At 40.6% G+C, this 14,272-nt stretch overlaps 1 protein-coding gene across 4 annotated transcripts in view; it reads left to right on the plus strand.

Moving 5' to 3' along the window:
- The window catches only part of LOC110840209 (uncharacterized), an 87,257-nt gene that overhangs the window by 54,961 nt on the left and 18,024 nt on the right, over positions 1–14,272 (plus strand). For all 4 annotated transcript variants that reach the window (XM_087342507.1, XM_087342510.1, XM_087342511.1 and 1 more), the window contains exons 3-5: positions 9,213–9,278; positions 12,131–12,196; positions 12,829–13,124. In XM_087342507.1, coding sequence (XP_087198633.1) covers positions 9,213–9,278; positions 12,131–12,196; positions 12,829–13,124 — 428 coding nt within the window. The remainder of the gene's footprint in view (positions 1–9,212; positions 9,279–12,130; positions 12,197–12,828; positions 13,125–14,272) is intronic.

Consider the following 14,272-nt stretch of genomic DNA (forward strand, 5'->3'; position numbering starts at 1 on the left):
CTGTTGGTGCAGCAGAATTTCTTGAAATAAATTGGAAAAGCTACAAATATTCTGCTGTTATTCAATGCGGAAACAGATAGCAAATTACATCGTGTTGACAGAACGAATAAAGAGAAATCATATTCACTCCCACATCCCTGATTACACCTATAATACACAACATCATTTATTACGACGTACCCACACACGCCATTTCTATTCCGGAAATGTAGACACATTTATATTTGTTCGTTTATACTTTGACCTCAGGGTCGTTTGGCGGAGAAGGTAGTGATATTATTACAGTGTGAATGCGGTTGAAACAAACAGAATTAATATTATGAAGATGGCTGTCTTCAACGCCCTGATGATGGAGGCGGAAAGGACTTCTTAAGCATTAGTAAACTTATACCAGACTGCACGGCGCTACAAGACAGAGACATCTGTGTACTCACCACCGTGAAAACTGAAAATTCGTGATATGTATTGTGCTACGATATTGTAATTTTATTTCGATATTCCTTCCGTGTTCTGAAATACTTAAAGATTACGTGAGGGGTTATGAAGTGGTGTAACTAGATCTAACAGATTCAAGGTTCTGTGCTTGTTCATTATCTTTATATTTGTCTTGCATGCTCCGTGTATGAACCTCGTGCGAGTTTAATGGCTTTCACATCCCTTCAACTTAATTTCCCGAAAACTTAAACGAGTTTCGACTCCATTTTTTGTCGTTTTGTATAAATGTTGACATGTCAAGTGTTTGTTACGCTGTAATATGGTCCCGCGACTATCGTATTGTATATCGATTTGCGAAGACTTTTACTGGGTGAAAGTAGCGGAACTCGAGCAGTTCACAATGCGTTGTGTGGTTGTCACGGCAACGTAATTCCTGGCCGGTAAATTATTAAACTGAAGTGGGGCATACCCAATGTAATATAATATGTTAGGGGTTAAGGCGACTCGCGCTGTTTTTACGTAGGAACAGTACCCTGACATTTTGTCAGCGTTTTGAAATGTTGTAATTGCAGTTGATTGGTTTTGTCAATCTCTTTTGCCTTAATAGGAGTTTGGGAATAATAGCTTCCGTAAACATTGTTAGCAAAGAATTAAATTATAGTACATGCAGAGTTTATGGTTAGGGAAGGAATTTGTCTGGAAGGATATAATTCAGCTTACAAAAGACCATGACCTGAAAGGAATGTATCATATGATATTACTACATAGCCTGAAAATGCTTCAAAATGTAGAAATCTGAGGGCAATAATTGAGCGTCGTGATAGAATTAAAAGACGAATTTCTGAAATTGTTTATTATTATTATTATTTTATAACATGTGAGGCTTATGGGATATAACGTAAGATGGCTGTCTCTTCTGGGTTGTTGCGCTGTGTAGTCTGGTAGAAGTTTATCGCAGACTACAACCCAGAAGACAGCCATCTTCAGACACACCGCCGTGAAAACCCCAAACCCTATTCAGGATATAAATTATTTGCCAGTTTTGTGTGGTTTGACGTGGAAAATAACTTTTAAAAAATTCAGCTTTCAATACCGATGCATTTAAATCTCCGCGCGCTGATTAGTTATCTCATTTGCCACGTGATTACGTTGTTTCGCCATGGATTGTCTCTTGGCATTGTAATCTTTATGATCCGCTCTTTTACACGAGATCACGAAAGCGTAACACAATATTCGCGTCTCGTACCACGCTGTGGGTGTAGTAGACTGCTCGTCGGCACCTGAAAGCCGCCATATGCAGAGTCAGTCCCGATTAACTTAAGACAACCATCTCTCAGTTTCCTTTTCCCCGAAAGGAATTTGCTTTTGTTGTCTGTAATGATTCAGAATGTTAGTGATGGTACCTGTTTATCATATTTTGTTCCTTGTGACTTTGTCCTGTCAGCTACGAGTGACTCATTGCCCCGGAACGTCGATAAAATTCTATTAGACTACACGGCACATCAACCCAGAAGAGACAGCCATCTTCGTACTCACCGCCATCAGAACCTTAAAACCCACTCTTAAACTGCTTGTCTAATAAGTTTTTTAATAATCTGATGAACGAATTTATGCTAGAAATTTTTTAGCCATTGGATTTGAATTATATTTTATATCAGTGTTGAATGAAGCACAACATTTAGTATGCAATTAAGGTACTCATTCCTGTGAAAAATATAAACACATAAACAGCAACAGAATTGTTTAAACTAGATTCGTATGTTTGGAATGTGCGAAGTGGGCCTCAGTATTTGAGAAAGGTTCAGTTTGTGAAAAGAAAATGCTTGTTGTAAATTACAGTGAAATATACTTGTAAGGAAGTGTATGGACATTTGTAGTTGTACATGAACTAAGTTGCGGTATTTGAAAGGAAGAAGAAAGCGTTTATGCTTCTTATGTATGACTAAGGACAGGAGAAGTCTGACGTTTCTCCACGCGATGTGTCGCTACGCTATTTGGAACCAGACGCCTTATTACGAATTGTGTTTGCGGGCACAGGATATGGGCAGTACAAGGACATTTAATTACTAGAGAAGCGATTTACTGCAGTTCCGATGAGCAACTGGAATTTTGGAAAGACTGACATTTTATTCTGGCTACAAAGAGCTACGTTTTTTTAACGAACTCCTGTCATGATTGGTTTATACGAACAAGCTGTGGCCTGTTTATATCTATAGAGTCTTGTCGATACCTGTCCAAATATGTCTATGCATCTTTGAATGTGTACAAAACTTAATTAACCTGCTAGAACGTAAGCAGGTTGGTGCGCTGTAATCTGTTCATTACGTTGAATTATACGTATTACAGGTCTTGGTAGCCATTTCTACGTGCAGCCTTCTTAAGGGTTTCGCGTTGCTTTGCCCGGAGTGGGCAATCCTTAGGACCGCTTGCGTTACTAACAGCAGCTGTTAAGGCCTGTCCTTGTATGTCGCAGGTTCTAGCCTGCAGGTAGCTCTGTACATTCTAAATACTTTTATAAGCATAGAATATCAGTTTTACATTGCCGCGTAGTCTAATTGCGGACAGTTAATTGCGAACGCCAACTGTCACTTGCGTGTAAATGACGAATTATATTTAATTTCTCAATGCCATTTAGTTAACTCTACTGACTTAACTTTAAATTGACTCACGGATCAGAGTCCTTGAAGGAACTCGTAGTACACTCGGCCGTGCAGTAGCTCAGGCGGTTAGTAGCCGGCTTCTTCGGGTTCTTTCTCAGGTCAGTCCACGTAGGATTTGTGGTGGACAAAGTGTCATTGGGACAGCCTCCCCCCCCCCCCCCGAGTCTTTTGGCCCCCCCCCCCGTCATTATCATTCCACCACTGCTCCATATTCACTCATATATCTGGGGGTGGACAAAGGGCCCGTTAGCGGCCTCACTTCTACACAAACGCTGTGTCAGTCCACAGCAACAATAACATAAAACTGTACACTCAGCCAATCAAGAAATTTCCCTTCTCAAATGAAACCCTAAGGTTCATTGCCGTCGTATAGTCTGGTAGAAGTTTACCATAGTTTCAGACGTCCTTGCTTCCTCCATCATCAGGACGATGAGACCTGAGTCATAATCGCCTTGGTGATGGAGGCAGCAAGTACCTGTGAGACTTTGGAAAACTTTTACACGACGCTACAACCCAGAAGACAGCCATCGCTTGAGAACCTGAAACCCCATTTTGTCACCCTGATTTGCTGTGCAGTTGTGAGTGTAATATTATATATATATATATATATATATATATATATATATATATATATATATATATATAAAAAGATGGAAATTGGTGCGGGTTTTATTCCAGGGAATTCTTATTTGTTTCCTGGTGATGATTTCAGTGAACTTGTTTATTTTAGGGAATAGATCAAATAGATTATAATTTTTGTACGTGGACCCGTATGTTCTGTTCCTGATTCCTGTTTTTACAATTTTGTATCACAATCTAACTTTGATGGTTCCTCCCTTGTCAGCGTTCACATTTTGCCCTTTGCACGTGACTTAAGCTTATGCTCGGAGGAGAAGCCTGAACTTAGCTTACGTTACTTGTCGTACCGGTGGATGTTGGTCTTCCGGGGTGTAACGCCGTACAGGTAGAGGAACTTCCTTCCTCTTACTTCATCCCTGAACATGGAGGTAGAATATTTCTCCGAAACTTTTGCCGATAATGCCGCTGTTGCAATTTGAGAGTGGACAGTACAAAGAAGACGGTACGGTCCTCAGACAGTCCGTAATCTACCTTCCAGTCAAGTCTACACGGCATTACAACCCAGGAGACCGACATCAACGTGATGACCACCTTGAGAGCCTAAACCGATATATATTTTGTTCAGAAGTGTTTGTCTACTTGTTGAGTAACAGACGCGCTGTCAAACATTTCCTCGAGGCGACAAAAAACACATTTTTCTTTTCTCAAACAATTGCTCCGGTTGTGTTGTGCGCTTAATAGAAAGGAAAGGGACCCATAACTTACATAACGTAACACGCCCTTTCCATTTCAGTCCTTAACATCTGTCTCAGTGCGCCCCTGATCAGTAAGAAAGGTATTCTGGCTAAAGTTATGACCAGTCATGACTCTGAGGGGGCTATTGTCTTCCCTGCAGAGTGCCGACAGCGTGTTCCACTCTCGAGTTGACCTGACGTAACGTCGCCGTATTCAGCTACAGTTTCTCGTGTAAAAATTCAGAGAATGAATGGTCGGTCACTGCATGTATCGTCTGGGAACGTGCGAAGTTAACTAACTGCTAGGTAGCAAACAAGGCGCTTGTGTGACTGAAAATTGTTTAAAACACGACAGAGTATGCCGTCTTCTGCAGTGCCAGTGTATGATTTACTTTTAAATAAATTTTCGAATGTGGCTCGTTCTTTTAGTCTGGTTTTGTCTGAACCAGGGGAAGACCGTATACCCCCAGGGGCTATGTAATTTCTCATATGGCTGAATTTGATTTGATTTTTATCAACCAAAATTTGTAGGAATCTTTTTTACCCACGTTTCGTACTTCGTTGTACTCATTAAAGTACAATCTGAATAGTTTATTCTGTTAAATCATACCACACTTAACCATATGGTTTTATTAAGTGAAATGTTTTTATATCTCGGGACTATTTTCATCTGAAATGTTACGGTTCACGCATGATTTTGAATGCGCTAGTAATACAGAGCCAATTATTTTCAGTATTACCTCACTATTCCTCCGAAACCACAAACTTCCTTTTATTTAACCCGTTGTCGAACTTATATTTTATCTGCTGTATTATTGTTTTTAGAGACCCGGGATAGCTCAGTCGGTACAGTGACTAGCTACGGGTTGGACGACCGGGGTTCGTTCTCCTACGTGGGCAGAGGATTTTTCCTCTAGCCTCTGCGTCCAGACCGGCTCTGAGGCCCACCCAGCCTCCTGTCCAATGGGTACTGGGGGGTCCTTTCCCGGGGGTAAAGCCGGCCGAGGCGTGATGCCGACCACTCACCCCCATCTAGTGCAGAGGTCAAGAAAGAGAGGAACTATACCCCCTCTCCCTCCGAGCGCCTACATGGCGTGTAGCGGGATAGTTTTACTTTTTGCTTTTATTACCAACCTTTTTGTATTAAACTTGCGAAATCGCCGGTCCTTCGACTGTAGTTTCTTCTGTTGAACTGCAATGTAATGAAATTGCTTCCGTCTTTGTGCAAGATCTTGACCTGTTAACTGACGCATGAAGCTAATGCACTGCAACATAGAAACACTCCGTTGTTATTACAGTAATGTTGTAAAAACAGAATAATGTAATATCACGCGTCCTTTCTAATGTCTGCCGCCTTGTATGTTGGTGGCTGTGCGCACTAGGTAATTGTGAGCGCCCGTCTAACAGACAAGATACTTAGAAATGCAGGGGGAAAACCGAGAAGACAATACTTATTTCAACGAGTGAGAACTATATTGTTAAAATTTTTGTGGTTATGACACCAATTCTATCGTCAGTTAAAGAATGGTTGTTAAATATTTGTCGTCAATATTTCTGAAAATTAAAACAAATATAGGGAGTCTTAAATAAATCTGTGGCTTTAGAGGCATATTATCGAATATCGTCGTCTTCATATTGTATCTTGACAACCCTCCATCTGACGAAATGACTACAGGAAAACTGAGAACGAAATCTCTTCATGTGAGTTGTCCGAGTAATTGCATACCAGCGTTAGCAATTTTAGAGTAGGCAGCTAACGAGCAAACACGAGACGTGGGCGTGCATTCCTTCAAAATAACGACGTGTGTGTTTTGCCTGAAGAAATTTTTGCGGGAGAGACAGAACTCGCTGGATCTTTATAGAAAACAGCTGAGTTCAGAACCCCATAAAACTGAAACGAAATTTATTCCTGGTCTTAAACAAAGCTCCAAGGAAATGTCGGACGATAAAGGAATTTGTGTAGTCCATTAAATTTCTCTGTTTTTGTTTTAATTTGACCTTTCGTATGTATCTTATGTAGCTCGAAGTGCCTTTTTAAATACCTTTGTGCGTGCGTATCTCCTAACATGTGTGTGTTACGCCATTAGATCGTCCGTATTCAAACAACCATTCGGAACTAATGCATAAACTACAATTTTACTGTATTTTTTGTTTCCCTGCATGTTACTCCCTTGTGACGAAAGCAATTCCAACACTGTACAAAGAATCTGTTACATCATTCATAATTGTCGACATGTTCTATCTCTTTCCGGTCCTTGAGAATTGAAATCACTTCAATTTGAGCTTTCGGTGGCTGTTTTGTCGGCTGTCTACAAGATCCGCTTCAGTGGAGCGAGTCCCTCAGATCTGCTATCCGATGCACAGAATTGGAGTGACAAAAAGTTCACAAGCTGTCAACAAAAGTTTAACTTTATTTCAGAGTTTATGCGGACAGAAACAAGATAATTTTCTTCGTACCACGTACTGAGGGTGCTACACGTAGTGTTGGATTATTTATCAAGTCTCGCTTCTTGTTTATTTGCGGTCTTAAGTATAATATAAAAACTTTTTTGAGTTTAGGGCCAACTTTTAAAATGTCAGTATTATGAGTTGTAGATCTCACTGGTTTTTGCCTTGATCGAACTGAGTGGTCGTAAGTCACGACCGGTTTGTTCCCTTCGTGTTTAACGTGTCCGATAGCAGTAAGTAACCAGAGTTGTAACGCCACACTGTTCGTCATTAATTTTTTCCCGCGTGTCATGACAACTGACTGTTGGGAGGCGAGACTTTCCGCTATATAGTGCCTAGTTTCTTGTGTAGGCGCTGTTAGATTTCAGCAGAAATAAAGACGGACGAAGCATGAAGCTACCACTTGTCTCTTCAGAAACCCTCCTTCGTTAATGCCATTTCACGTTGTGTTCGACTTAAGATTGTCCAAGTGTCGAGGAAATTCCCCGTACCAGAACGTAGGTGTGACGTCACAGTTGTGGTTAAAGTTGTAATGGACATTGATAGTGGACTTTGACCACATCGACGGGTCATCTGCTACCGGAGTCAGAGACCTGCCTCCGTGTCCTATTAGCTACACGAATGAATTGTGTTGTTAGCCCAAATCAGATTAATCGTGGTTAAGACAATTGCACAAATGTTGCAGTTCCTAGTTATCGCCCACGCTTCAGTTCAGACGCAGATATCCGTGTGTTCTTTTAAATTATCATTGTCAATGTTGGTGTTTTGGTTTGTAACGTCGTCGTAGAGACCAACGTTTCGGAGGAACATGCTGCATCCATCTTCAGGGCTTATGATGGAGGTAGTTTGTTCCTCCGAAACGTCCAGGTCCACGGCAGAGGAGACCAACATCGACATCTTCACCGCCAGGTGGGCGTACAGCGCCCTCTGCTCGTGAAATGTGACAAAGAAAAAACTGAGTGAATTTGCTGCTTTCTAGTCACGGGCGCTCCGGCGTTTTGGTGCTGTGAGGCAAATTACTCGGTTCACTGCGGTCATCGAGCATGGCCGTTTCTTGTCATCCGCTGTACGTGATTAGTGAGATGCATTTAAGTTGTAGGCGTAGCAGAATTTCGTTGTGGGGGGAGGGGGATGTATCGGGTGTTCCACAGAGCTGACGCTGAGTGCGGTGTTACAGGTGGGATGTTGCGCCCTGTAGTCTTAAAGGTACTGATCGACGTTTCAGAGGAGCTAACTGTGAATGTCTTGTAACAACGAGCAGATCCTGATTGTAGCTTTCGGTTAGTTTCGCCTTGGAGCAGGAAACTACGAAATGTCTTGATCGTAAAGTATTGCCATGTCTGGTAGCGTAGGCTTGCTGAAATATGCACTTTATTTATTCACTTGAGCAGAAGTAGAAGGTTGCGGCTTATTTTTTTAAGCAACTCGCAGACAAACATGAAAGAAACTTCATCATCATCATCATCACCATCACCACCATCACCTGACAGTGCATTTACCAGACAACCGAAATTCAAGAGTCACGTAGGTTTAAAGGGCACTGCGATAGTCTGCACGTTTATTTTCACCTCAGGATTCGACATTGCAGTTGTTTCAGAGATGAATTGTTATGTATACCGACCTAGCGAAGGTATACTACCCGTTAAATTTGACGGGAATTATTTTTTAACAGTAACACAGTTTATTGCAGCAAATATTTTCGGAAATAATATTGAACTTACACAATTCATGTTGTTTCTTTACGGAGTAATTTAAACGTGGAAAAATCTTCGCGGCGTCTGAAACCATATTCTTGCAAACGCAGGTTAATTCTCCTGAAAATCGTAATTTTGTTGTCAGATGTCTATTCGTTAACTTCGTGGAACAGATTACTTCCTGTTAAGTTCAGTTAGCTTAAGAGGACTTCAGCCCTGATGATAGAGGCAGTATATTTCTTCGAAACGTTGGTAACCACCTAAAAATCCACACTACGTTACAACCCAGGAAGGCCAAACCGCGGCTTTGTTAGTTATCGTAACTGAATTGCATTGTACGTGGTGATGAAGACGTCCACGTGGGATCATTATTTGGCACCGCTGATCCCAAAGAAGTTTCTAAAAAGCTCAAATAGTTTGACTATTCGACGGACGCCAAACTCAGTGTCTAACGTCTTAGGCTGCGAGGTGTTCACATTGCAGCCCTGGGCTTGAATTCATCTTCCAAATCGTGTTGTTGATGTACATACCAATTATTACACGAATTATTGTACAAAGCTTATCACTTCTTGAAAAAAGTGATATTTCGTCTTATCATGATTCCTGTCATTGTATTCCTGTTGCTGATCTGGCTCTAAGTTAAGTATCTCCTTTTGTTCCAGAAGTAAATTTGAAAGTGAAGATGGAAGATTTTACTGTGGTTCACGACACTGAGCAGGCAGAAAATGGTAAGTTGATTAGTTTTTAAACGCAGTGACAAGTGCCCGGAGAATAATAATTTGCACTCTTTACCATATTTTAAGATTATCAAATTAAGGAGGATGAGATTGGCGTGATATATAGCTTGAAGTGTGGGAGAAGAGAAATGCCTACGAAATTTTGGTTGGAAAACCTGAAAGGAAGAGACAACTCGCAAGACCTAAGTGAAGATGGAAGATTAATATTGACTGTAGGGAGATAGGGTTGTTGGGAGGGCTGTGCTCCTTTGAGTGTCCCGAAGGGGCCAGACGCCCCAGCCGAGATTGCATTAAACCCCGTCACCGGTTCTAACCGAGCAACAGCAGGGGATAAAAAAAATTCCTTTCACTAGACCCAGTCACTTCGCGTACGTGTTGGTAGGCTAGGCCGATCCATTCAGTTGTACCAGGCATACAGAGTAATCCTTTTACTAGAACCGTCAAGAACGGCCTAATTCACCCTTGGGGTGTCATTAAAACAGTACCTTTCCGTTTACGCGAGGTATTTTTTGTTCTGTGTTAGAGGTGATTAATCCAGACATGACAGTGTTCTGTAATATAATTGACCTGTGCCGAGTTCCTTTGGAATCTGACGTTTGAAATAAAGTATGGCTTCTCATTCAGTCATTAACGTCACAGATGCAGGAAAGTGCAGCTTGAAACCCGTACTTATTTTACATCAGTTAAAAAGCTTGTCTCGGATTTGTTGTTGTTATTATTGTTGTCTGCTCTGTTCGATGTTTTTGCCTTGTATTTATTTCTATAATTTTATCTGTTGTTTTGTATTGGTATCGAACTTGGTGTCTCGCCGTAAGGAAAGTAGATGGATGGATGGAGTTTGATAAAAGGAGTGCCGTAAGAAATATTAAGTAACAGGAGACTATAGAAAATTTCATACCGAGAGTCGTCAATTGTACTGCTCGCCAAATGTTATTACTACTACTACTACTACTACTACTATGGCGTAACAGCCCAAAATCGAGCCCTAGCCTCCTCTTCTTAAATACTAATCAGATTATTCTCATCGTAACCAGCGATTATTTCCTTGAACAGCGTTTACCAGTTGATCTCTATAATGGTGAAGTGTAGTGTTTTCTTCGCGGTACGGACTGGATTCTTAAATATTAATCAGATTATTCTCATCGTAACCAGCGATTATTTCCTTGAACAGCGTTAACCAGTTGATCTCTGTCATGGTGAAGTGTAGTGTTTTCTTCGCGGTACGGACTGGATTCTTAAATATTACTACTACTACTACTACTACTACTACTACTACTACTACTACTACTATGGCATAACAGCCCAAAATCGAGCCCTAGCCTCCTCTACAAATGTTATTAAAGCGGCCAAATCTACTAAAATGAGATTGGCCGGACATATAGCACACATGGACATATATGATTGGTCGTAATGTTCTTTAACTCGGCCGATTTTTTAGTTGCACAATTCGTGTCAGAGATTGTAATTCTATTTTTGAAACAGAACGATCAAATAAAAACCGCGTTGTAGCTTAGATTTATGGTGAAATAAATGCATTATTTTTTAAGAGAAAGTCGTTTATTTTATCTAGGACTCATACCCAGAACAATCGAAATTCGATATGGATTAAATCTGTGATCTGGTTGTACGTAGATGGATTGTCATAGTAGTATATCGGGCAAATGCATTACTTTCACATTCCCAGTTGGGTCGTCTGTCTTGTTGCTAGTACCGTGCACTTTCTGTAAGCAGCAAATTAGAATATGCACCGTGCCAGATGTCATTTCCAAGGCGTTAGATTTTTTTAGGTTTAATGATGCTACGTAGCGTGGAGCAATAGGGCGATTAATTGATGAGGTAGAAAGGATGTGGAAGTTAGCGTTCGTGGCACGTTTTAACGCAAGATTTCCGCATTTACCTGGAAGGGAAGAGGAGAACTGGTTTATGTCCTCTGTGTCCTTAGGGAATTATCTCTGATCCCGGAACATGTGGTGGAGAACTTTAGTCCCGTCGCACGGTTGGGTCTCCTACCAAGTGTTTGTGCAAATAAAAGTACAATTGTTCCCGTAACTTACAAACTGGTGATAAAGTCCCACTTCGGTGACGCTACGAGGATGAACTTGAATGAATATTTCCATACTTGCGTAACAAGATTGATAAGAAATAAACTTTATATATGTTTTTTTTTAAATACATCATATGGATTTGTCACTCTGTTACTTTAGTTTCTAAATTCCACTGGGCGGATACCTCATTTAGAAGCTTATATTAGCTCAGCTGGTCGGTTGTATTTTATCTAACACTCACACTGTTTTCTTTAAGGCCAATATTAATATTATCCTTCTGCCTACGCCTAGTTTTCTATTCGCGTTTTTCGTGTAAAATTTGTTATGCTTGTGTACATATCTGCCGTTCCCTACCCATCTTACCCCCTCTATTTTGTCGCCCTGGTGTAAAGAGTAAAAATTAGACGCAACCATGTTTATGGATTCAACAGGTTTAGATAATATAACTCAACGGAAGACTTAAAAATATGGTGATGCATCTTTGGGTTGCATAAGAGACAGGGAATTTCATGACAAGCTGACAAACTGTTAGCTTGTCAAGGAGGACTCTCTTCAACTCTGAAGATTGTGGTTTATCCTAGTTTTGAGTATGTTTTTAATTAAAGCATGTTTAACTATTAACTGTTGTACATTGTGGTGCATATACTGTAATCTGTATTTATAATAGACGAGTGCTAGTTTGTTGACAGTTTTTTTAAATCACTATTTTCACTGCATTAAATTGTGTTATATACTTTAGTTACTCAAAGATAACGGATGATTTTAATCTTTAAGCACTGCTATATATTTTTGTTCCAGAAGTAAATTTGAAAGTGAAGATGGAAGATTTTACTGTGGTACACGACACTGAGCAGGCAGAAAATGGTAAGTTGATTAGTTTTTAAACGCACAGAACCTGGCACTGATTCTCCATTTAACATTTCAGCGTGTGTGAATTGTCTGTGCTTACTGTGCTAGCCTGCGTGGGGTAGGCGACCTCTTGTTTCCGTACATGAGCACAGTCGATAGTCACGTATTTTACTTAACTCCTTGCATCAGGGTAAATCTTGAGACTCTTAGCTGTTAAAGAAATAGTCTTCTATAGAATCCGTATTCACAAGAGCTTACAACTTGATCCTGTCTTAAACCAGATAAATCCTATCTGCATCGTATTTATTTAAGATTAGCTTTATAATTATTCTCACATTTATCCTAGGTCTCTTCCCTCGAGGTTTTCTAACTAATATTTTGTATGTGTGTCTTATCTTTACCATGCATGCTACACGCTGTGCTCATCTGTTCCCTAATAATATTTTTTAAGGAATACAGATTAAGAAGTTTTCTCCAGTCTTCTATTTGTTCCTGTTTTGTAGGTCGAAACATCTTCCTTAAATCCCTTTTTTCTTAGAGTTCATTTCTGAATACTAAATTTAGTAGCAGGAAATTGTAGGAACTGAGTATTCATTGGGCAGGTCGGGAATGCGTCACCAAGAAAACTAATTTTGTTCTAATTATAGATATTTTCGGAGTCATTGGCAAAGAAGACATGGGTATCAGTGATGATGAAGATGATTTTGATGAACAGAATCTTTCTCCTGAGTCTTTAAGCAGAAAGAGAGCTCGGAGGGAATACGTGAAACAACAGATACAGAAACGGAAGGAGCAGTCGATTCAGGATATGATTAAAAAACGAGAGGAAGAGGAAGCAAAGAAGAAGAGGTTGAAAGAGCTTAGAGATAAGCAGTTAAAAATAGTGCAAAATAATGTTAGAAGAGCAAGACAGAAACAGCTGCAGCAGCTGGAAACATCTGAGGTGAGATTAAATTAAATTCTGATTAACTGATTGATATTGTGGACCTGAGGGTTCGTATTGTCACCACTGAAACCATTTGAGTAGTCCTTTTGTGGTGTATTGCTCTTTTATGCAATTTCTCCCCACAAGGAATTTATTACTCTATGCATTCTACTTGCCATTTTACAATATTTAATGCTGTATGGACTGGCGTAAATATTTTGTTTGTCGTAAAATTAATCACGCTGTGTCTTTTTATTTTTGTACAAAATATTCTATGTAAGATTTGAGGTTTTCACAGCAGTGAGCATGAAGATTTCTGTCTTCTGGGTTGTTGCGCTGTGTAGTCTGGTTGATGTTAACCAACGTTTCGGAGGGCATATACTGCCTCCGTCATCAGGGCGATGAGTATGAAGATTTCTGTCTTATGGTTTGTTACGCTGTGTAGTCTGGTCGATGTTAACCAACGTTTCAGAGGTCATACTGCCTCCATCATCAGGGCGATGAGTATGAAGATTTCTGTCTTCTGGGTTGCGCTGTGTAGTCTGGTCGATGTTAACCAACGTTTCAGAGGTCATACTGCCTCCGTCATCAGGGCGATGAGTATGAAGATTTCTGTCTTCTGGGTTGTTGCGCTGTGTAGTCTGGTAGATGTTAACCAACGTTTCAGAGGTCATACTGCCTCCATCATCAGGGCGATGAGTATGAAGATTTCTGTCTTCTGGGTTGTTGCGCTGTGTAGTCTGGTTGATGTTAACCAACGTTTCGGAGGGCATATACTGCCTCCGTCATCAGGGCGATGAGTATGAAGATTTCTGTCTTATGGTTTGTTACGCTGTGTAGTCTGGTCGATGTTAACCAACGTTTCAGAGGTCATACTACCTCCGTCATCAGGGCGATGAGTATGAAGATTTCTGTCTTCTGGGTTGCGCTGTGTAGTCTGGTCGATGTTAACCAACGTTTCGGAGGTCATACTGCCTCCGTCATCAGGGCGATGAGTATGAAGATTTCTGTCTTCTGGGTTGTTGCGCTGTGTAGTCTGGTCGATGTTTACCAACGTTTCAGAGGTCATACTGCCTCCATCATCAGGGCGATGAGTATGAAGATTTCTGTCTTCTGGGTTGCGCTGTGTAGTCTGGTCGATGTTAACCAACGTTTCAGAGGTCATA

Source organism: Zootermopsis nevadensis, unplaced genomic scaffold (genome assembly GCF_977971745.1).
Source record: "Zootermopsis nevadensis isolate Lab colony 2312 unplaced genomic scaffold, Znev_1.0 Znev_ptg000003l, whole genome shotgun sequence".
NCBI classification, from domain to species: domain Eukaryota; kingdom Metazoa; phylum Arthropoda; class Insecta; order Blattodea; family Termopsidae; genus Zootermopsis; species Zootermopsis nevadensis.